General features: G+C 52.9%; 2 protein-coding genes across 2 annotated transcripts in view; one reads left to right on the top strand and one right to left on the bottom strand.

The window, feature by feature from the left end:
* The first annotated feature begins 1,705 nt into the window (after nt 1-1,705).
* Nucleotides 1,706-6,384, top strand: Brf2 (BRF2 RNA polymerase III transcription initiation factor subunit). Its single transcript, XM_050146752.1, has 4 exons — nt 1,706-2,262; nt 3,137-3,196; nt 4,204-4,525; nt 5,584-6,384. The coding sequence occupies exons 1-4, from the start codon at nt 2,109-2,111 to the stop codon at nt 6,293-6,295; spliced, it is 1,248 nt and encodes a 415-aa protein (XP_050002709.1). The 5' UTR covers nt 1,706-2,108; the 3' UTR covers nt 6,296-6,384.
* A 359-nt stretch (nt 6,385-6,743) lies between these two features.
* The window catches only part of Adgra2 (adhesion G protein-coupled receptor A2), a 39,540-nt gene continuing 24,104 nt past the window's right edge, over nt 6,744-22,179 (bottom strand). Inside the window, exons 3-19 of the mRNA XM_050146751.1 lie at nt 20,516-20,587; nt 20,141-20,212; nt 19,885-19,956; nt 19,355-19,518; nt 18,701-18,914; nt 17,775-17,939; nt 17,033-17,231; nt 16,304-16,453; nt 16,000-16,161; nt 14,917-15,141; nt 14,511-14,727; nt 12,643-12,842; nt 11,365-11,492; nt 10,727-10,850; nt 10,128-10,273; nt 9,592-9,681; nt 6,744-9,366 (exon numbers count right to left, since the gene is read on the bottom strand). Coding sequence (XP_050002708.1) covers nt 8,097-9,366; nt 9,592-9,681; nt 10,128-10,273; nt 10,727-10,850; nt 11,365-11,492; nt 12,643-12,842; nt 14,511-14,727; nt 14,917-15,141; nt 16,000-16,161; nt 16,304-16,453; nt 17,033-17,231; nt 17,775-17,939; nt 18,701-18,914; nt 19,355-19,518; nt 19,885-19,956; nt 20,141-20,212; nt 20,516-20,587 — 3,670 coding nt within the window. The 3' untranslated portion in view covers nt 6,744-8,096. The remainder of the gene's footprint in view (nt 9,367-9,591; nt 9,682-10,127; nt 10,274-10,726; nt 10,851-11,364; nt 11,493-12,642; nt 12,843-14,510; nt 14,728-14,916; nt 15,142-15,999; nt 16,162-16,303; nt 16,454-17,032; nt 17,232-17,774; nt 17,940-18,700; nt 18,915-19,354; nt 19,519-19,884; nt 19,957-20,140; nt 20,213-20,515; nt 20,588-22,179) is intronic.

The raw sequence follows: 22,179 nt of genomic DNA, 5'->3' as shown, positions 1-22,179 counted from the left end.
TTTCATGGATATGTCTGTGTAAGTGTAGTCTCTGTGTGTGTGTGTGTTGGGGGGGGGCAGTTAGACTATGGGTGCCCTTGGAGGCCAGCTGGAGTTACAGCCAGTTGTGAGCTGACCAGTGTGGGTGCTAGGAACCCAATTCAGGTCCCCTGGAATAGTATCAATTACTCCTAACCACTTAGCCATCTCCCCAGGCCTATGGGATTCCACTTTAAACAGTTTGGAGAGATGTCTCAGTAACTGCTTTTACCAAGGACCTGAATTTAATTCCCAGAGCCCCTGTCAGGCAGCTCACAGCTGCCCATAACTCTAGCTCCAGGGGATCTGAAACCCTCTTCTGGCCTCCAGGATACCCACATAGGTCTGCAAATACCTACACACAGACACATTCGGTATAATTAAAAATAAATCCTTAAGAAGAAACAAAACACACTCTTTGTTGTCTCATTTGTTGTTTGACCTTTTTCTCTTTTGGCTTTTTTAGGGGGGCCCACCACCCAGCTCCCAAATAAATCACACATGGAGGCTTAGTTATGAACACCTGGCCATATATATATATATATTGTAGGCCAAATGTAGCCCCTGCCTTTAATCCCAGTACTCAGGAAGAAGAGAGAAGCAAGAAGATTACTGTGAGTTTGAGGCCAGCTTAGCCTATATAGTAAGTTCCAGAACAGCCAGCTAAGTAGTGAACCCTGAATCCTGCCTTAAAAACAAATAACCCAACAAATTAAAATGTATTCTTAGCCAGCTGCCAGCGTCTACCAATCCAGGGGCTAGAATGTCATCAGACAGTGTCTGAAACCCTTAGAAAAGGTTTACCCACTACTGTCTAGCATGCCTACCTGTGGCCCCACCACTGTATTGGTGAATATTTGGCTTTCTTTGTTCTAGAACTAATGCACTTTCATACGGTGCACTGTTATTGGAGAAAATTGAATCTCTTCCAAGGCGCTTCTCCTCCTTTTTGGCTCTAGCATAAACTTTTCCTTATCTTCTTTGAGGTGAGAACTATGTTTCTTTGCATGTTACTCTCTGAAGACATCTAAGTCTATCACTCAAAATGTTAATTCAACAGTGTTGGGAGCTGTGAACCCCCCAGATCCTGAATTTCTTGTAAACAACTTGTAATGCTTGCAGCTGCTCTGAGCACAAAACCCTCGGGAGTTCCTGATGGCAGGAAAGTGGTTTCTGGTGATGGCTATCAGGTAAAAATCCCTATATAAGCTGCCCCTGGACACAATAAAGGGGGGGCATCTTGGCATCAAGGATGGCCTGTGTCTGTGTGTGTCTTTGTGTGTTTCAATCTCCAGTCCCTTGCCCGGTTCACGAACTGTATGGTAGCCCATAGAGCACAGACGGGCATGGTGCGCTACACAACAGTCTTGTTCTAGTTATTTATTCATTTAGAGACAGATTCTCATTATATTGTTTTGGCTGGGCTGAACTGAGATGTAGGCCAGGCTGGCCTCAAACTCTTTGTCTCCCCAAAACTAGGAATAAGGGAGTATGCCAACATACCCAGCTATTTTGATTTATTTGTGATAAGGTCTCCTGTAGTCCAGGCTGGCCTCCAACTTGTTATATAGAGGAGGATGACCTTGAACTCCTGATCCTCCGGCCTCCACCTCCCAAACACTAGGATTACAGGTGATCCAAGTCCAAAAAGGGATCACGCCTAGTGGCGCAAGCCTGTAATCCCAGCAAGCGGTAGGTGGGAGGCAGAAATAGCAGTATTCTAGGTCAGCCTAGGCTCCATAAGCAAGATAATCTTAAAATAAATAATAAATGATATAAAAAAAACAACAGTGTTTCGCAGAGAGCAAATTCCTTAATCTCTAACGTGGTCCGATTGATCTCAAGACACCAGAGACCCTGAGACACAGCTAAGCCCAGGAACCTTCCTTTCGAACTCATGTTTCTACACGAGTCCACAGACGAGATCGGAAGTGGCGTGCAGCAACGGGGCGGAGCAAACCTCCAGCCGGTTATCCAGCTGACCGGAAGAGGAAGGTGCAGCGGAATAAGGTCCCCTCCCACTTTTCTGTAGCTGGGAGTTCTTAGGAGCGGGTATCCCGGCGCTATCGCGTCGCTGGACAAATGCTGAGATGCCGAGCGGAAGCCGCTGCCCGGATTGCGGTTCCTCTGAGCTCGTGGAAGACTCGCATTATTCTCAGAGCCAGCTGGTGTGCTCCGACTGCGGCTGTGTGGTCACCGAAGGGGTCCTTACTACCACCTTCAACGACGAGGGCAACCTCAGAGGTACCCTGGGGGTAGCCTGGTGTTTTGGAATGCTTAATCCCAGACTCCTAGCGCCCCCCCACCCGATCGTGCGCACAGAAATGTGGGAGAAGCTCGCTTTAAAAAAAAAAAAAAGTAGCTGGAGGCGGGTGCTCCAACATCTAGTTTCTCCAGTACCTCCTATGATGCCAGTGGGTATACCGATGGTGAATGAATGAAACGGATAAGGTTTCACTCCTTTTTTCAGACCTGGTCAGTGTTGGAGGCTTGTTGACAAATTATTCGGGAATACAACATGAACCATTTGGGAATAGAATGCAAACCATTACCCCACAGTAATTTTTAGCACTAACTGGCAAAATGTTCCTCCTATCCTTTCACGCCATTGTTTAGTTCAGCGAGACCGTTGAGTCTCGACCACTTTGGGAGATTGAGCGACCTTTTCCCAGGTGTAGCCCAAGACCGTCGTGCATATCAGCTATTTACATTATAAATCGTAATTCTAACAAAACTACAGCCATGAAGTAGCAACGAAGTTCATGGCTGAGGTCACCACCACATGAGGAACTGTGTTAAAGGATCACAGCATTAGAAGGTTGAGGACCGCTGTGCTCCGTCAAAATTGAATGCACCAGAGAAAAGGCTGGGAAATTGGGATCACCAGCATTGCTTTGTATAGTTCTATACTGGCTGTCTTTGGTGCTACTGGAAGACATAAAAAGCCAGGTGAGCCTTTACTGTTACATGGATGGGTATCTTCTCTGAGATGGGAAGTAGGTACGCGATAGCTTGAAATCTCCCTGGTTTTACGTGGTCAGAGGACAAGGAGATGATGAGTGGATAGAGGCCACCTGTGCTATTGGTTTATTATTAATAATTTGTATCTTATTTACAGAAGTGACATATTCCCGAAGCACCGGGGAAAACGAGCAAGTTAGCCGCAGCCAGCAGCGAGGTAAAAAATCACCCTTTTCCTCCTTAAATTTCAGCTTTGCTTTTATTTACGTGACTCTTTAATGTTTGAATGTTTGTATGGGTGTTCTACTTGCATGTATGTATGTATACAAGTGCTCTCAACTGCTGAGCCATCTCCCAGCCCAGAGAACCAACTTTTTATTATTCAGTGGCTTGAAAGAAAATTGTCTTGATGTCCTAGTCCATCCTCGTGTGTTCTTGTTGATGATAGGCTAGAAGAGAACCGTTATTGATGGGCTGTATGCCTACAGTCCCAGCACTCAGGAGGAGAGAGGCAAGAGGATAGACTTTGAGGTCAGCCCAGCTAACATAGTTGAGTGCGTCTTAAAAACCAGAAGGAATAGAGGTAGATGAAGGTTTGGGTCTCCACCGGCCTTAAAGTAGCCTCAAGAAGCCTTGGTAAAAGCTTGGCTTTGGAGCTGGGGGTGCGGAGTAAGTTGGTGATAGTGTATGCACCTATTGTGTAAGGCTTGGGGTTCAATCCCCAGAACCAAAAAAACAAGGAACTTTGCCCTGTCTATAAGTCAGAATAGCTCATAAAAGGGTGGTGGATTGGGTGTGACCTTCCCACAAATGTTCTGTACCTTTGGAAGGAGCACAGTTCTAAAGGTTAAGACTACAGCTCAGTGATAAGGAGCTTGCCCAGCATGCTCAAGGATCAGTCTAGCTCCAGTGCACACGGCCACATCAAGTGTCCTGTTAGTACAGAAGGGCATTTTTTTTTGTTTTTGTTTTTTGAGACAGTGTTTCTCTGTAGCTTTGGGGTCTGTCCTAGAACTCACTCTGTAGACCAGGCTGGTCTCGAACTCACAGAGATTCTCCTGTCTCTGCCTCCCGAGTACTGGGATTAAAGGCGTGCACCACACCACCGCCCGGCTAGAAGGGCGTATTATTTGTGCATCTGCTATTTATGGCAAGTTTAACGGAACTAAATTAAGGCCTAGCTAAACTTCCTTTGACCTCTCTGCTTACTATGTGTTTTCCTAGATCTCCGTCGAGTGAGAGACCTGTGTCGGATCTTGAAGTTGCCCCCTACGTTCGAGGAGACCGCCATCTCCTACTACCAAAAGGCCTATCAGCTGTCTGGCATCCGTGCTGCGAGGCTCCAGAAGAAAGAAGTGTTAGTTGGATGCTGTGTTCTCATCACCTGCCGGCAACATAACTGGCCCCTGACCATGGGCACCATCTGCACCCTGCTGTATGCAGATCCGGATATGTTTTCCGGCACCTACATGCAGCTGGTGAAGCTTCTGGGGCTGGACGTGCCGGCTCTGTGCCTGGAAGACCTGGTGAAGTCTTACTGCGGCAGGTACTTGTCCAGGAGGCAGCAGGGGTAGGCAGCTGTCCTGGCAGATATGTGCTTTCGCCAGAGTCTGTCTGTCTTTCCTTCCCAACCCATGCTCACCACTGAGGTCAATACCATTTGCACATTTCCAGGACGCTGTAATCTTCCCATCCCCTTTCCGTCACAGGACTGTGATAATGTTAAAAAAAAAAAAAAAAATCCTCAGCCTGCCTTGGCATAGGGCTGCTGAGTTGCCCCCCTCCTGCTTTATGAATGGCAGTCACTGGAATTACATGGCAGGGGCCCTGCTCCGGCAGGATCGCCTCTATATGGAGTCCAGAGATACTAGTTAGTGGTCGAACAAGGTTTGAAGCTAAGGTTTTAGTGAGATTTTTAGTTGTTTTAGACAGTCTCATACAGCTTAGGCTGGGTTTGTACTTCTGATCACCTTACCTCCATCTTCCTACTGCTGAGATTACAGGTGTGCACCACTAGCCTTGGTTTGCCCCCACTTTTTTTTTTGACAAGTATTCTTTAAAACAAAACCAAACCACAAAAATGGCTGTTGAAGTTTGGTAGCACACACTCTTGACCCCAGCTCTTGGGAGACTGAAGCAAGAGTATCGTGTTCTAGACCAGCCTGGACTTGGTGTGAAACCATATGTTAAAAGAAGCAAACGAGGCTAGGCGGTGGTGGTGCATACCTTCACTCCCAGCACCCAGGAGGCCGAGGCAGGCGGATCTCTGTGAGTTTGAGGCCACCTGGTCCACAAAGAGAGTTCCGGGACAGCCAGGAAGGGATGTTACCAAATGGTTGAAACATGGTCATATCCTAAGTAGACACATATAAGGGTACCCTTCCCGTAGAGCGAATAGGGACACTGGAATTGTGCCAGTAGGAAGGTGCTCAGCTGTTATACCATTCACTTGGCACATCCCTGCCCCATTGCTCAGTACCTTGCTCCTGTGACCTCGAGTGTCTCTAGGACAGACTAGCTTCCCCATCCATCTTGGGTAGACGACCCTGTTCACCCCAGAAGAATACCCTATCAGTCACTTGACCTTCATTTTGGTTGTTTCAGCTTCAAACTGTTCCAGGCTTCCCCATCCCTGCCAGCCAAATATGTGGAGGACAAAGACAAGATGCTAGCTCGAACCTTGCTGCTGGTGGAGCTGGCAAATGAGACATGGCTCGTGACTGGGCGCCATCCCTTGCCTGTCATCACTGCAGCCACCTTCCTGGCATGGCAGTCTCTGCGGCCTTCAGACCGACTGACATGTTCTCTTGCCCAGTTCTGTAAACTGGCAAATGTGGACCTGCCCTACCCGGCCGCCTCCCGTCTGCAGGAGCTGCTGGCTGTGCTGCTGCAGATGGCCGGACGGCTGGCTTGGCTGCAGGTCCTAAAGCTTGACAAGCGGACGGTGGTGAAGCACATTGGTGACCTCCTCCAGCACCGCCACATGCTGATACGCATGGCTTTCCGAGATGGAACAGCAGAAGTGGAGACCCAGGAGCAGCATCCGGGGGGACAAGGACAGCAGGAAGCGGAAGATAGTACCTTTGATTTGCCCAAGAGGAAACGCCCAGCCAGTCCTGCACCTCTCCTCCCACCCTGTATGTTAAAGCCTCCCAAACGGACCCATCCCACCCCCGTTGTTTCCGTAGTGACTGGAGATGAGAACATTTCTGATAGTGAAATTGAGCAGTATTTGCGCACCCCTCAGGAAGTTAGAGACTTTCAGAGAGCCCAGGCTGCTGGCCAGGCAGCCATGAGTGCCCCTAACCCTCCGTGATGCAGGTTCTTCCAGGTGTAGTCAGTAATTCTGACTGCGATTTGCTGATAGGCCTGCCATGTTGCAAGAAGTAAAGTATATGACCCTTGGATATTCCTTTTTTATTTAGGAAACCAAGAGTAGCAGTTAATTGGACCCAGTACCCTAAAGATACTGGGAGGTGCATGGGATGTCTGTGGGTGGGAAAATCCTGTCCCTTGGTGCAGGGGAGCACCTTGGCTGTCCACAGTCTGAGTTGGACTCCTAAGACTGCTGAAGATCTGCCCGGCTCTCTCCTGCTGTGGTGTGAAGTCAGCAAGCACATTGCTGTTGTGAAAGAGGTGGCATCGACCATTACACGAGCAGGAGCAGCGATTCCTGGCCCATGTTTGCTCTGGGCTCTAGTGGTCTTAGGCTTCCACCTGCCTCCTCTACCTCATTAACAAAAGGACCATAGGTGGACTACGGCTGTCGCTCAGAGGGCTTTGCAAGATTTTAATATATTAAAACAAAAGAGGCATCTGCTAGAAAACATTCTATTGTATAAAACCAGAGCTTTTAAAACATGTTTTCTTTGGCACTTGGTTCCCTCCCTCCCCTTTTCCCGGCATATTGCAAAAAGCTCTCCAGTGCTAAGGCGTTGGCAGGGTATGTAAACAGCAGCCAGCATACGTGGGAGAGTAATACAAAGCTTCTCCTCTAATATTGTCTGTGCAGCAAGCATAAATAATGGGGCCCATCTCAAGGAGCATGGATTCTCCCCCACTGTGTTCTCTCACCTACCAGACCCGGGTTCCCTACTGCTTCCCAAGGCCGAAGAATTCCTCTACTTCCACGTGGTTCTGTAGTAAAAGGCATTTTAGGTTGGGGAAGATGGTGGCTGGAGGTTTTAGCAAGTAGTGAAAGCACAGAGCCTGGTGGGGTTTCGGTGAGACGGTTTGGCATTTCAGGTTCCTAACTGGAGTTAGAAATTGGATTACCATGGCTTTGCCACAGAAAGCCTCATGGAGGCATTTTCCCCAGTCCCTTGGAGTTGGACAGCTGAGGGCAGGCAGTGGGTATTGTCACTGAGCAGCTGAGGGGAGCCCCTCTCCAGACCATCGGACAGGTTGTGCTCAGATCCAAACCTCAGCTCCTCCCCTTGAGTCCTTAGGCACTTAGCATTGCTTTCTCAGGTCTTGTTCTGAACTAGGTTTGTGTACCACTCCCTAGGGATCACGGCTCCCTAATCGTGCACCTCTCCCACCTGCCCACCTCCTGCGGGACTCAGCTGGTCTTAGAGTTACCTACACTCCGCCCCTCCCCCCTTGCATAGTTTATCTGAAAAGGCAGCACCTGTTACTCGCCCTGGCCTGGGACGTGGCTCACCTGCTAGGATAGTTTCCCAAGCCAGAACTGGGGAAGAGGCCTGGGATCTTGGCAGTCACGCGGTGCCTCCTTAAGCTGGTGAGGAATAGGCAGTTCCCAGGTTTCCTGAGCCTACCGGGGCTGAGCTTTGCCATTCTGTTTATGGGTCACCTCACAGACGGACGGAACTTTCATCCCTACCTGGGAGGGCACACCAAGACCTTGACCATCAAAACTGGTCTAAGCTGATGTCTGGGATTGTCTGTCGCTACTGCTGAGGGATAGTGCAGACAAGTGGCAAGCATCTGCCTTCTCCCTTTCCCAGCCTGGATAACTAAAGATGGTGAGCCCAAGGGCGGCCATCAGCATGGCCACCTCAAACCTACAGATAGGTAGACAGCTTGGACCGCCCAGGAGGATCGAGGAGTAACGAGCCGGTGTGACCGGCCCACTCTAAATCTAGCCCGCCTCTGCCCTAAACGGTGGTCTCGCTTTTCCAGAGGCCGGTCTTCATGCAGCCTCCTGCTATGGCCTCTGCGCCGGTCACACTGGTATCCTCATACTTGCCCCCCTTGGGGGCACCGTTAAGACTGGTAGTGTTGAGCGGGTATGAGCGGCGCTTACTCTCCCTCTCCAGTGCGCTGCCGCTGCCCTTGAGATTGTCACGGCTGGCGCAGCGGCGCTGTCCGGGTCGCCCCGTCTCAGGGATCGGCGCTGCGCTGGTGTCGGAGCCCTCCGACGGCGTAAGCATGGGCTCGCCCTCGAGTGGAAGGCCGTCGCCGGGGCTATTGCGGCTGCTGCCCGGGTAGCTGTCGGAAGGGCTATTGTGCAAGCTGCCGCTCTCACTGGACAGCAGCTCTGGAGCTCCTGTGGACGCGCGCAGCGCCTTAAGCCGGCTCTTGCCGCCAGTCTCTCCAGCTCGGTGACCCTTAGCCCGACTCTTGTGTACTCGGCGCCCGTGATGCAGGTTGTTATGGTGCCGGGGAGCTAGGCTGCCACGGGAGCCCGTGGGCTCTGGCTCTCCATCCCCGCGGGCAGCCACACCAGCCTCGCACACCTGACTCTGGGCCACCTGCAGATTGGTGAGTTTGCACAGGGGCGCCGGCGCGCGGCCACTGCTGCCACTTGGGGAGGAGGACTTGAGGGAGGCCGGTCCCTCCCCCAACACCGGGGATCCATCCTCCGCAGCAGTTGGTAGGGCCCGGGGTGGGGCGTGGGAAGCCGAGGGTGAAGCAGGAGCGCAGCAGGCCCGCCAGGAAGCCCGAACATCCCTACGGCGGGCACAGTGGTGCGTGAAGACAAAGAGGCCCAGAGCTGAAGCTGCCACACCATAGAGGCAGCTACACACCACTCCGGGCAGCCAGTGCTGAGATACCGCCAAAGCGCCACAGGCCCACATAGCCAGATACAGGAAATGTGTGGTCATCAGTGCCCCCAGCTGGACTCCCGGAGAATACACGCCATCACCATCCTCTGGGGGCGCAGGTGTTCCTACCCCTGCGCCAACCGTAGCCAAAAGGGAACCAGAGTCACTTAGGAGGACGCCACTGCTCCTGAGCCTGGTGGAACCCCTCAGGTCTTCCCCTGGCTCCAGAGACAGCCTACTGTTACCCTGCTTTGGATTCTGAGCCACATGACCCCGTAAGTGCAGGCCCGCACACAAGAAGTAGATCCAGGTGATGGGCAGAATCAACGCCACCGGGATGTAGAAAGCGCCAAGGCTTGGACGCCACACCAGCCAGCAACTAGGGGGAGACAGAGGTAGTGGATGAAGAGTTTGGAGAGCCCAGGAGCTGGGGCACAGGCTGGGTGGTAGATGAGGTAGGATGTGGGAAGTAGATAGGCGAGGCTGGCCCTGGCTTAGTCAGCATGCAGGGGCTCTCTGGCTGGGTGGAACGGCAGGCATGGGGCTGGTGTGAAGGTTGGGGCAGGCAGACGGTGGTGATGAGGCAGGAGGGAGTGGTGCTCACTAGGGACTGTGGTCCCGGTAGTTGTGGATGTTGACCGCAGCGGTGATGCCGCAGATTATGAGGGGGATCCCGCCAGCAATCAAATAGAACCTGGGGGTGGGGGAGAGATCGTGCAATGGAGGTAAGGGAACCAGGTGCTTGGAACCCTCAAACTGACATCTCTGTCTTTTTCTCTGTCTCCTTAAAATCTGTGTGATTTGGGGGAAGTGGGGTCGGGCTGGAATGTAAGGCCTCCTAAGGAAGGGCAGCTTCTTCAGAACTTGGTCAAGAACTGTTCTAGGGACAAGGACCAAAATTGTTCTCTCCAACCCAAAGCAGTCTGCGTGAGGGATGTCAGGAAGGTTTTTAGGATCCCTACCCAATCCCTTTGGGGGCACCTCCTTCCCCATCCTCGTCATGCCTAAGAAGCTCCTCTCTTGCCTTTGGAGAGTGATCCTGGGGTCTTGTTACTCATCCCCCCCCCCCCCCCCCAGCTTTGCTACACCTGCCTTGGGTCTTGAGGCCCCTTCCCATAGCTGAGAACTGGAAGCACTTACCGGAGCATGGGGCGAGGACCAGGCGGGGCTGCATCCCCTTCTTCTGGAGGGGGGGCCCTCCAAGTGAGCTCCTTGTGGAGGACTCGAGCCTTTACCCCCATCCAGAGCAGCGTGGACAGCGAAGAGTAGTGCAGAGTGATGCCCACCTACAAGGTCAAGGCACTGAGGCTTGGGACCTGAGCTGCTGACTGGGCAGCACCCTGGAAGTCAATGGTCGTGTATGTTCCCACTACTCCCATGCCTCCAGCATCCCACCCAGCTACTCATCATACTGGTCCTTGCTGGTGTCCTCTCTGCTTCTAGCCAGGGCTCTCTCTCACACCCCAGGGATTCTCCGGGACCCAGGCGGGCAGTCTGGCTGATATGTGGCCCCTCCTCCGCTGTGGTCCCTACTCCTCCCTTTGAAGCCCCATCTCCAGTGATCTTGGAGCTAGTCTGACCATGCCTGTCACTCCACACGCCACCCACCCCTTCCAGACCCTCCAAGGCTAGTACAGAGAACAGAGGGACTGAGGGCTATTTCCATAAACCATATTTTCCTTGCTAGGCCCCCTCTTCCCCTGAAGTCTCTCATTTTAGAGTCCCCACCCCCTTCTTACCGCTTGGCAAACCATTTGGTAGTTGGTGAGAGTGATGCCCCCCACGAAGACAGCGGAGGTCATGGCCATGTGGAAACACAGGTTCAACAGCATGTGCCAACCCTTCCGGGACACATGGATGGAGCTGCTCCGGAAAGAGTCTTTTATTAATGAGCCGTCCAACCCCCTACAGAAGGGGTTCTCAACCTACAGGTAGAGACCCCTTTGGGGGTTGAACGACCCCTTTCACAGGGGTCACATATCAGATATCCTGCATATCAGATATTTATATTACAATTCATAACATTTGCGAAATTACAGTTAGGAAGTAATAATAAAATAATTTTATAGTTAGGGGTCACCATAGTGTGAGGAACTGTATTAGAAAGTAGCAGCATTAGGAAGGTTGAGAACCACTGCCCTACAGGGTCTCAAGACCACTAGGAGAGCCAAAAAGAGAAGGACAAATTATCTATGCGCAGGTGTATAAATGTGCTCCAGGCCATGGGAAAGAAGGCCTTAATCCCTCCCCCCTCCCAGAAATGTGTTCTTTAACCCCGGAGCCCGGCCAGGTCCCAGGGTCCTGGCTGGAGAAGAAACATCCGCCAGCCTGTGTGAGCCCCGCCCCACCCACTCTCTCCTCCCGGCAGCAGGCTCACCTGTGGTTAAGGATGTAGGTGATAATGGTGGAGAAGAGGCAGAGCAGCAGCAGAGCCGTGCAGGGATACACGACAGGGTGCAACGCAGCTCCGGAACCTCCCACCTCCCGTGGGAATGCACTCAGCTCCTGGGAAAGAGGGGGTGGGAGGACTGAGCAGACCGTCTGTCTGTCCCTAAGCCACTTTCCCTTGTCTTGACCCCTGCCAGCCTCGGACCTACATACACCTGGATGCTTTGATCCATTCGGTAGGTAGAATGCAAGTCTGAGGACAGCCACTCAAGAAGGTGACCTCAGGAAACACTGACGGCCTCACCTGCCTCACCCCTTCTGGTGTTCTGCCTTTCTGGGGACTCTCTTCAGATGCCCAGCTGAAAGCTCATAGGTCTGGAGAGATGGCCCATGGTTAAGAACACTGGCTGCTCATCCAGAGACCCTGTGTTCAATCCCCCACATCCTCATGGCAGCTCACAGCCACCTCTAACTCTAGTTCCGGGGGATGTGACAGCCCCACACAGATATACATGCAGGCAAAGCACCAATGCACATAAAATAAAAAATAAATGACTTTTTAGGAATTCAGATGAGCTAAGAGGAAGAAGGCTGCCGTGGTAGGCTGTGTGTCTGTGGGTACCAGCAGAAGCTGGGTGAAGGAATGGGATGTGGGAACGGATGATTACACATGTTCCCAGGTTGTTTTTCTTGGGGTGGGGCGGTATGCAAGGGTATTCTCTGTATAGCCCTGGCTGTCCTGGAACTTGGAGACCACGCTGGCCTCAAACTCACAGAGATCCACCTGTCTCTGTCTCCCAAGTGCTGGGATTAAAGGAATGCAGCACCCTCACCTGGCCCCAGGTTGTTTATTAACAGATGAATTCAGGTCAAAATAGGCAGGCGAACGCGTGCATTGCCTATTGCCTCAGTAGTAGCGGCAGGAAGATGAGCAATTCAAGGTCATTCTCAGCTATATAGTGGGCTGGGCTACAAGAAATCCTATCTCAAAAACCAAACCAACCAACAAATAAAAGACACCAAAAAACACAGGATCTGAAGGACAAGCTAGATGGTTCCAGCTCCCTCTTGAAAGCTGGAGAGGCGTGGAAGAGGCTAGAGGGTTATTTCCCATGAACTTTGACATCAACAGAGCACAAGGCTGCTGTCCTTTCTGTATTTTCTTGTGGCTCCAAGAGATCAAAGTACCACAGTCTCTATCTCCCACACATGTTCCTTCACCTCCCTGCATTTCTGCACGCACATGCACACACACCATTATACACACCATGAGCACAGCCACGTTGCCCAAGTGCTGACAGGACAGGGAGCTGACATTGGGCTGGCTGAAGCGGAGCTTGCAGCCTTCGGAACTCCAGCCCCCGTGCCCCTCCTGGCTCCACCATGCTGCCATGGGATCCGCTCCTTCAGCCCAGTGCCGCAGTGAGACAGCCACTGGCTCAGTCAAGTTTCCCACGCCGCAGCCGCCTGCAAGGACAGGGAAGTTCACATAGACACTGAGACCATGAGGAAGGCTGCCGAGAGAAAGTGGCAAAAGCAGAGCCATTTTTGCAGGGGTCAGAGCATGCAGGGATCCTGCCGACCTGGGGGCAGAGCTAGATGCGGTGCGGGTGCCGGTCTACCCAGGGAGACTCTCCAGAGAGTGGGGAAGAGACAGGTGAAACAATGGGAGGCCTCCCTACCCCAGGTTCCCATTGGCTGCAGAGGGAGAGACAAGGAATCCCTGGAAGGAACAGTTGACATCTGGGAAGAGGGATGGATGGGGACAGGAGAGAAACCCGAGAGAGGGACTAAACACAGCTGTGTGGTAGAAAGCACCTGTGACACGGAACATAGAGCCCCCACCCTACCTCCATATCTCTCCATTAAGACAGTTATTAACCCGTGTGGTTGACAACATCCTCTGATGGCATAGCATTCGGGTCTCAGAAAAAAACTTGAGTTTTCAAGGACAACCTTCCTAGCCCCTAACTAGGGATTCAGATGAACATCGTAACGCCATAGCCCAGGCACTGCCGTTCACTTCTACTGACTCGTTCAGTGCCTGTTGGCTGAAGTGTGCAGTCCTGAGGGCAAGGACCCAACTGTCTGTGCTTAAGCGTATCTCAGTCCAGCAGAAACCGGCACATGCTAGGCACTTAACGTGTTCCCACCCAGCCTGGAAAGAGCCCGTTTTAGGAGCAGGACGGGATCCCAGGGTAGTGATGGCCACACCTTCATGGCACCCAGGACCCTGCATGGCATGTAAAAGAAGGTAGGTATTATAAACCAGTGGTGCTCAAAGGGGCTCTGATATGCACGGTGGTGTTTTCAGAAGGTAAACCTGATATTCTGTGTCTGGAATACAGTGTGGGTCCCATTGTCGGCGGATATTGCCTGGTGAGCAAGGCCAGAGTTTGGAAGGTGGATGGAAAGAGAGACTCAGACGGAAAGACACATGGTGGGGGAAGAACTGTTCCCGATAGGACAGGGTTACAACGAGCCACTCGGTTCCCGGGGGACCAGACCACAAAAAAAAGAAAAAATGTGTGTCCTTCCCTCCTGCTCTAGTCTCTACCCTCTGTGCTGTGTCTGGAAGTTCTGACCACCCGCCACCTCTGACCCCAGTGCCGCTGTAGTCCGTCTTGTAGGACACTCCTCACCAGGGCTTCTGGTCTAGCAGTCTGAGGAGCCTCTGGCTGGGGTAGCCCCAGGGCGTTTGTCAAGGATTCCACTACTTGGGAGGCAGAAGCCGCTGTGGGTAGCCCACGGCCTTCGTGTTTTCCTCCATATAACACCGAAGTTAATGTTGAGCTTCCAGGGTGTGCTCATGTAGTATTGCTTACCTGCCTGGGGCCCCTGGGTAGTAAGGCAAGCAGTCGGGGGTTTGGTGTGGAGGGAAGGAATTGAGGCCTTGTGCTTACAGCTTTCTGATATGCCATATGCTTAGGATATAAGATTGCCCTATGTCTGGGATATAAAACCAGGTCCCCCAATCCTGTTCTCCACCAAACCCTTCCTCTACAGGCCATCCCCACTGCCACCCTCCTGGAGAAACTCTAAGGTTTCTGTTACCCTCTGCCAACTGTACCAGGGCAGTAGGGAGCCATGAACGAGAAAGGGAAAAGACAGACACGCAGGAGGTTAGTCCCTTACTGGTTCCTGCAAATATGACTGGGGTGGCCACACCACGCCTCTTGCCAGGCCCAGCTGCTCCAGGACGGGAAGCGTTGCTGTGGCTGCGGAAAAGACGGCCATTTCTGAAGACCAGCAGTTGCAGGGTGCAATCTGGAGGGACTGGGGGAGCCAGGGCAGCCGGAAGGGTTGAGAACAGGCTGGGGGGCAGCTGGATGGAGGCCAGGGCCACGCTATTCTGAGGGGACATAGGAGGTCCTCAGAGATACTCAGCATCCCTGGGCTTTGACATCTCCCAGTCCCTTCCTACCTCCTGCCTTGCCCCTCCTCTCACACCCACCTCCACCAGGAGACACCTGCATCTCAGCACCGCCCTCCTCAGCTTCTGGTCCCCACCCCCACGCCCTTCCCTTCCCCTGGTGCCCACCTTGATGTGGAAAGAGGACAGAGAAATGTTGGGCCTCCCAGTGGTGCAGCGGAAGCGGAGCTGCTGATCAGCAAGGGGCTCAGGATCCATGGGGACGTTCTGGCCAAGGCCACCTGGCTGCACAGTCAACACTCCTCCCTCCCTTCTCTGGAAGGCTGTGCAGGTCAGCCCCACATAGCTGTGAGGCTTGATGAGGTAGGCCTCCAATGCCACATTCCTTGAATTCTGGGGACAGAGAACTCATCACTTGCTGTCTGAGATCTAGGGGTCCTCTGCTCTTCAGATCTGCTTCAGCCACACCCCTTACCCTTTATGGCTGTCCTTTCAAAGCATGGGAAGTCTTACATAAGCCATGGGGTCACCCCCCCCATACACATACACCTCCTAGACACAGGTCTTCTCCCTCCCTGGAGGAAGTTCCTCTCATCACTTCCTATCTTCCACTCGCTGACTCTGCCGCCCCAGCTCAGCTGTCAAGCAGGATTCATGTCTACCCCTCGCCATATGTCCCCGAGTATCTAGCACTGTATCTTATACATAGACGCTCTGCTATAGTGTGCCTTCTAACAGTTTAGAAATGACTGCCTCCCAGCACTTGAAAGGCAGAGGCAGGCAGATCTCTGTGAGTTCAAGGCCAGCCTGGTCTACAGAGCGAGTTCCAGGACAGGCTCCAAAGCTACAAAGAAACTCTGTCTTGAAAAAACAAAAACCAAATAGAAAAAAGAAGAAAAAAATGAAAAGAAATGTCACCGTCCCCTTGGAGAACTTTCCAGCACTCCTTATTCCACTGAAAGTGCTGTCACCCTGGGACAAAGCCTCCGTTTCCCCTACACCCATTCCCAGCATGCTCTATTTAACCCCCAACTCAGTTCCCAACAAGGCTCACACCACAGTGCTACATCACAGCTGCCTTTGCAGCTCTCTGACAGCTCACAGCTGAGCTCTGCTTGCCGTCATGTTAATGTGTCCCAGAGAGAGGCGAGCTTCTGGTCTAAGAACCACCAAAACTGGCCCCACCACTCTGAGGTCCTGTCCCCACAGTCCTAGCCCCTGAAGAGTCCCTCCCATGCCAAGCTACGGTACCACAGAGATATGCTGGGCGTGGGGACTGAGGGCAGCTCCTCCGATGCGCTCCAGGGCACCCACAATGCCACTGCAGGCTTTGTCCTCTCGCTGGGCTAGCCACAAAAGGTGCTCGTCCACCAGCATCAGGTTGCTGGCCATGTCCACCATGACCTCCACCAGCTGAGGGAGGGAGGGAGGGAGGGAGGGAGGGCAGTCACTTACGGCAGGAGTGGTATTTGGGACCCAGGACTGACGCACGTGTGAGGCCTAAGATGACGGGATGATGGCTTCCAGGGGGCCCAGAGGATAGGTTGAATCTCACCTCTTTGATCTGGTCAACATAACCCAGAAATTTCTGGATCATCTGAGCCACGTAAACTACGTCCATCATGTCTGAAAAGCTGGCAGCCTCAGCGGTGTACACTCGCAGCTGGTGGGCCAGGGTCAAGGCATTGGAGGCGTTGATGGGCATCTGGAGGTATGGGGGGGGGGGGAAGGAGATCAGGCTAGCGGTTGCTTTCTGTCCCAGGACCTAGGGCCACGGGGCAGGAGAGGAGCCAAGACCATGCACTGGGACCATCATATCATGTGATAATGACATGAGTCCAGTCATGACAACTCTAGGCTACTCAAGCTAAGCATCACTATCCCAGGGGTGATGATGTAAATCACTGTGATGGTGGATAGAGCAGCTAGAGTAGGGCACAGGCCTGGCCCCTGGAAAAGGCAAGCTGGAGGACAGCACCCGGGGAAAGAAAGGGTGGCAGCCCATGGCCCTTGCTGTACCCATTTGTTTTTATTTGTTTGATTGTTTGTTTATTGAGACAGGGTCTCACTAAGGAACTCTGGCTGTCCTAGAACTCACAGAGATCAACCTGCCTCTGCTTCCTGAGTGCCGGGATCAAAGGCGTGCACCGCCATGCCAGGCAGCTGTACCCACTTCTAATGCACAGCTGAGAACAGAGGTGCAGCCTCCCCCATGAGTATTAGGCTCCATCCCAGCCAATTCCGGGAATCCAAGTTGCGGAGGGGGCGTGCGCCCCGGCCTCACCAGCACAAAGGTATAGAGCACCCGAGTGATGTCATTGGTGTAGAGACAGTGGGAGTAGTCCCCTGGCTCCCAGCGGCCAGCTCGGTCACACCGGCGCGAGGCTCGGGTACCTGGTGCTCCCCCACTCAAGGGCACAGAGGTGAAGGGGTACTGTAAGCAGGACTGGTAAGCCGTGATGCCAGCCAAGGTTCGCGGCCACCTAGAAGAGGTAGATGTGGGAAGTGGCTGTGACTAAGACTCCTTGAGACAAACGCCTTCCCCTCCCAACCCCAACTTAGGACTATGACACCAGACGCCTGGGGCTTGGTCAAGAGTGCAGTAAAGACTGTCCTGGCAGTCATCAAGGGGTTTCCCAAGTTCTTCTTTCTCTGTTTGTTTTGACAATGCTATTGCAGACAATATATGGGGGTGCAGTGCAGGGATCTGGGTTCACAGACAAGCTCTGTCATTTATCGGATGAGTTGCTGATCTTTTCTAGGCTTTGGTAGTCTCGGCTCTATCGTGTGGAGGATACTACCCACCCTGCATACAGAGAGGGTCTCTAGAACATGAAAATGTGACAGTGTAGAAAGCTTCTGCATACTAAAGTGGCAATAGTCATCTTCCTAAGATGTGACAGCAAGACTGTGAGCTAATGACCAAAGGGAGTCCGTGGGACTGGAGGAAGAACGCACAGGAGACCCTAGAGGGTGGAGATGTGGGAGAGGAGGGGGGTTGCCATTTATAAAGCGAAGCGGCCCACCTGAAGTCCCCACGGTTGTTGGTCACGCGCTCAGCAGGGCAGTAGGAGGCGGAGGTCTCCAGGACTACTATCTCCACCTTCTTGCTGGTGTTGCCTTGGACCGTGGACACGGAACACTCCCACTCCCCTGAGGCCCACACGCCGATGTGAGACAGGGTCAGCTCACTGCAGGGGAGGGGTGGGGGAACTGGCTTGGTGTGCTGGTGAGTTTTTTCTCGCCACCTTGACACAAGCTAGGGTCAACTGAGAAGATGGAACCTCAGCTGAGAAAAGGCCTCGATCACACAGGCCTGAAGGTGAGTCTGTGGGAGCATTTTCTTGGTTTGTGTTTGGTGTGAGGGTGCCACTCCTGGGCAGGTAGTCTAGGGTTGTTTAAGAAAGCAGGCTGAGCACAAGGAGTCAGTAAACCGTCTTCCTCTCTGCTTTGGTTCCTGCCTCCAGGTTCCTACCCTGCTTGAGTTCCTGCCCTGGTTTCCCTTCCTTTCCTCCCCAAGTTGCTTTTGGACATGGTGTTTACCGCAGTAATAGGAAGCAAACGAAGATACTTGGTAAGCACTCTCAGACCCAGCCCAGCCCTCCCCTCAATACCCCTGCTCCCCCAGAAGCCCATCAGCCTACACCCTGTTCTGGGACACCAGTTCTGGTTCTTCCGTTAATGGAATAAGAAGTATGTGTGCATACATACTCTTCCATGCAGGCACTAATGTGTCAAATGCCACTTAGCCTCGTTTTAACAAGCGTTTACTATCTTTCTCGGGGGAGGGCTTTAATTCTAACCTCTATTCAGACCATTTATAATTGTATCTTAGCTCTCTATAATCTCAATCTCCCCGCCCCCATCTCTCAGAAGCATGTTTAGAGGGGAATGAGAACCGCGGCTCTCCCTCTCCATGCCCTAGGCTGAAAAGGGACAGCAGAGCCTGTACCTGGTAATGAAGGTGCAGTCATGGATGAGGTTTTCCGCAAGGACGATGCCTGCCTGCTCATCACCCTCCATAGGGGCCCCGTTGTGGTACCAGTGGATGCGGGTGTCATTGCCCAGGTAGCTGGCAGAGCACTGGAAGGGCAGACGGTCACCCTGGAACACCACTTGGCGTAAGGATGGGATGAGGTAGTGCGTATGAAGTTCCAGAGCCCCTTCTGTGGACAAGACGGAAGTGATAAGGCCTGAGCGCATGCGCAGTTAAGCCTATGCGGGGGGGGGGGCGTCTCCAGTAGTGCGATCCGACCCCTTAGCTTGTACTTAAAGGGCAGCGCATGGTGAGAGTGGAATCCCACAGGGTGGGTCCTGGCCCTCTCTGCCTCTAGTGATCTGGTTGGGAATGAAAGGGATCAGAAAGAATCCTCCCAGATAAGAAGAACACAGAGGAATACAGGGGGAGACCAGGTGAAAATATAAACAAGCCAGCAGTCCTAAAAGAGGTTTAGGCGTGCTGATGGAGGGCTACCCCGTGGACCTGAGGGAAGGAGGCAAGCCTGGGAAAACACGACCATCATATAACACACAGGGCCCAGAGAGATTTGACCTAGCAAGCTGCGGTGAGGGGCTGGCTTACTGGGGCCCTGGACAGGTTTCTCACCACAGCGGAGCTGGGGCTCGTGGAGACTGTTCAGGGCCTGGGCGTGCAGGGCACTGGGGTAGGCACAAAGTGTACGCTCCGACAGCTGCAGGGAGTGATTCCGGGCCCAGGGCAGCAGCCAGCGCAGGTGACAGTCACAGGTCAGAAACTCAGTGCCAAAGTCCCTGCAGGGTGGGTCCAAGGAACAGCGTGGGCTCACGGGGGTGGGGATGAAAGTCGGCAGGAAATGGATGGAGAAGACAACCTGGGGTACATGTGCACCCTGCTACTCAGGATATGATTTGGGGTCGTTTTCTGGGGCACGATGCAGGCTAGAAATGACCACATATTTGTCGCGGGTCAGTGTGCTGAGTGGAGATTTGGAGTTTGGGTAGAGACAGTGAGGGGTGGCAAGTAGATAAGATGGCTGCTCATAGGATCTGGCAGGGAGGGTTAAGGTCTGGGCTTCGGAGTCCCCTGGGTTCAGGTGCCTCTCTCCTGGGCAGAGGAAGGAACCAGGGGACTGTTCCTGTACAGAGAGAGATACTCACACAACCTTAAGGGCTGGCAGCTCATCAAAGACCCCAGGCTGCAGACTGGAGAAGATATTCCCAGATATGTTTCTGCAGAGGGCAGGGAAGAGTGAGGTGAGATCTTAGGGTCTCCCTGGGCCAGGAAAGTAGAGAGCCGGAAGGAGAAAATGCAAGCACCGGAAGGGTCTGGCCTAGTCTTCTTCCCTCCCAAGCCCTCCCCCCCCCTCCCCACTTCTCTTCCTCCCTCTCTCTCAAAGACCTATCTATCACTCACAGTCTCAGAAGTCTGGGGAGGCCTTGGAATGTCTCAGAGGTGAGACAGCCAATCCGGTTGTTGGAGAGATCTCTAGAGAGAGAGAGAGAGAGAGAGAGAGAGAGAGAGAGAGAGAGAATCAGCAAGTCCACAAAACAACAGGATGGAGATTCACTTCTGCGGGAGACATTCAGCCGGAGATTATGTGGGCAGTAGGCTTGGGCCTAATGCCATAGCAAGCTGGAAACACCCAACCAATGTACTGGATAGAGGCTTGGTGTCTGAGAAGGGACAGGGAAGGGTGGGTCCTAGGGGTAGTGGCTCATCTGGGATATTTGTGCGTGGGGGTGAATAAAGAGAGGGCTGGGAGTGGGGTGGGCAGGACAAGCCACTCACAAGCGTTTCAGCTCCCCCAGACCTAGGAAGGCTCCAGGCTGCACAGTGCTGATGATGTTGTTCCTCAGGTCCCTGCAGGAAGCAGTGGAGAGGCCTTCACACTTCTGTCCCAGGACTCCCCTGCTCCTCGGGTGGGACATCCTGTCACCACAGGGGCTGGCTTTTTGTGGCGCTTGACTTCCTTCTAAGTTGGCTTGCCTACATATACCCACCCGACAGGTCTCTGGAGCTTGTCTGGCCACCAGTAAGGAGAACGGGTCAGAGAAATGTCTGCAAGCTGAAGTCCCGCGAAACAGAACAAATCTGGGTTGAAAATTCTGCAGACCAACTCATGATTCACTTGCCTACCGGCAATGAAGAGTTAGTTGTGTTCCGAAAGGGAAGCCACAATTATCTTGGCCTATCTTTAGTTCCCTTCCTAGCCACTTAGCCCCTACCTTTGTATCCAGCCTGGTGTCCTCTTGACTATCAGCGAAGACCTTTGTGACTTAGCAGATAACCAGCTTCCCCAGCCCCAAAGCTAAGAATGTCATCAGATAGGACGGGAGACCCAGAACAGCCGATTCCTCCACTCTCCTGCAATGCCTACCCACTCTTGTCTCTAATTTGGTAGACGCATTGATCGATGGGTTTCTTTGTTCTGGGACTATAAAGTTGATGCCGCCTCCTCCGTGGTGGAGGCTGTAATCCATCCCTAGGCACGGTCACTCACCTGTGGCTCAGAACACACTACCTCTTACTCTCTTTGGGACAAGAGCTGTGTCTTATGACAGCTTATCTACAGGAAGCAAGAGATGTGATAGGAAGGACTTTAGTTGGTAAAACAGGGGCAAGGAGTGGAGAAAGCTTCCCGCTAGGAGTGAGGAGCCTAGATTTCCCGCGTTCCTTCACCGGGGCCACTCTAGGATCTTACAGGGCTGTTCGGGAAGTCTTTGAAAACTGCAGAACTGAACCATCAGAGGGAATTTTACAGTTACTGTATTCCTACAGATCTCTCTCTATGGAACCTGTGAGGCAGGGAGGTTGGCGGGTCAGAATACACTGGGCCCTTGCACAGGTCCAAGCTAAGATTGCTAATCATGGGTACAGATGAGGCCCAGGGCCAATAAAACCAGTGCAACCTAAGTGCTTCCCTCAGAAGATATCTGACCTTCTCACCGCTGCCAGGAGGTGGCAAGGAAGCTTCCCCCAGGCTGAATAGGTCACAGCAGAATGGACCATGGCTCCTGGGAGCCATCCCACTCCACATGGAGAAGTATACCCACTAGTGAGTCTCTGACCCCCCCAGTTCAGTGGCTCAAACACCACTGAGGCCGGAGTTCAACTCTTGGCCCTTCCTCCCCTCCCCAGAGGCTACAGTCCCCCATCCAACCACAGGGACATACTGCTGCCTATCGATTGGCCCAGCCCCACACCTACCATACAGCTTTCTGCTCTAGGGGCCAAACCGGCCCATCATCTTCTGCATTATCCTCTATGCTCTGCACAGCCAGGGAAGGCTACAGATCTTGACCCACTTACCCGAGGCTCCATCAAACCCAATCGTTTGTAAACCGACACAGATCAGAACTAGGCTATGTAGAACTCGATATCGAACACGGAATCATCTTGTCTGCTCCTACCTCAAAGAGCTCAGGGGAGGAAGCATGGAGTGAAGGCGGGCC

The sequence above is a fragment of the Alexandromys fortis genome, unplaced genomic scaffold, assembly GCF_014885135.2.
Source record: "Alexandromys fortis isolate MF-2015 unplaced genomic scaffold, M_Fortis_MF-2015_v1.1 scaffold_55, whole genome shotgun sequence".
Lineage (NCBI taxonomy): Eukaryota > Metazoa > Chordata > Mammalia > Rodentia > Cricetidae > Alexandromys > Alexandromys fortis.
The sequence above is the reverse complement of the archived record's forward strand: the minus strand, read 5'-3'. Positions and strand labels throughout refer to the sequence as shown.

Coding starts and splice junctions, on each gene's coding strand:
- Brf2 (XM_050146752.1), top strand. CDS start 2,109: ATGCCGAGCGGAAGCCGCTGCCCGGATTGCGGTTCCTCTGAGCTCGTG. Junction 2,263..3,136: donor CGACGAGGGCAACCTCAGAG/GTACCCTGGGGG, acceptor TCTTATTTACAG/AAGTGACATATTCCCGAAGC. Junction 3,197..4,203: donor TAGCCGCAGCCAGCAGCGAG/GTAAAAAATCAC, acceptor GTGTTTTCCTAG/ATCTCCGTCGAGTGAGAGAC.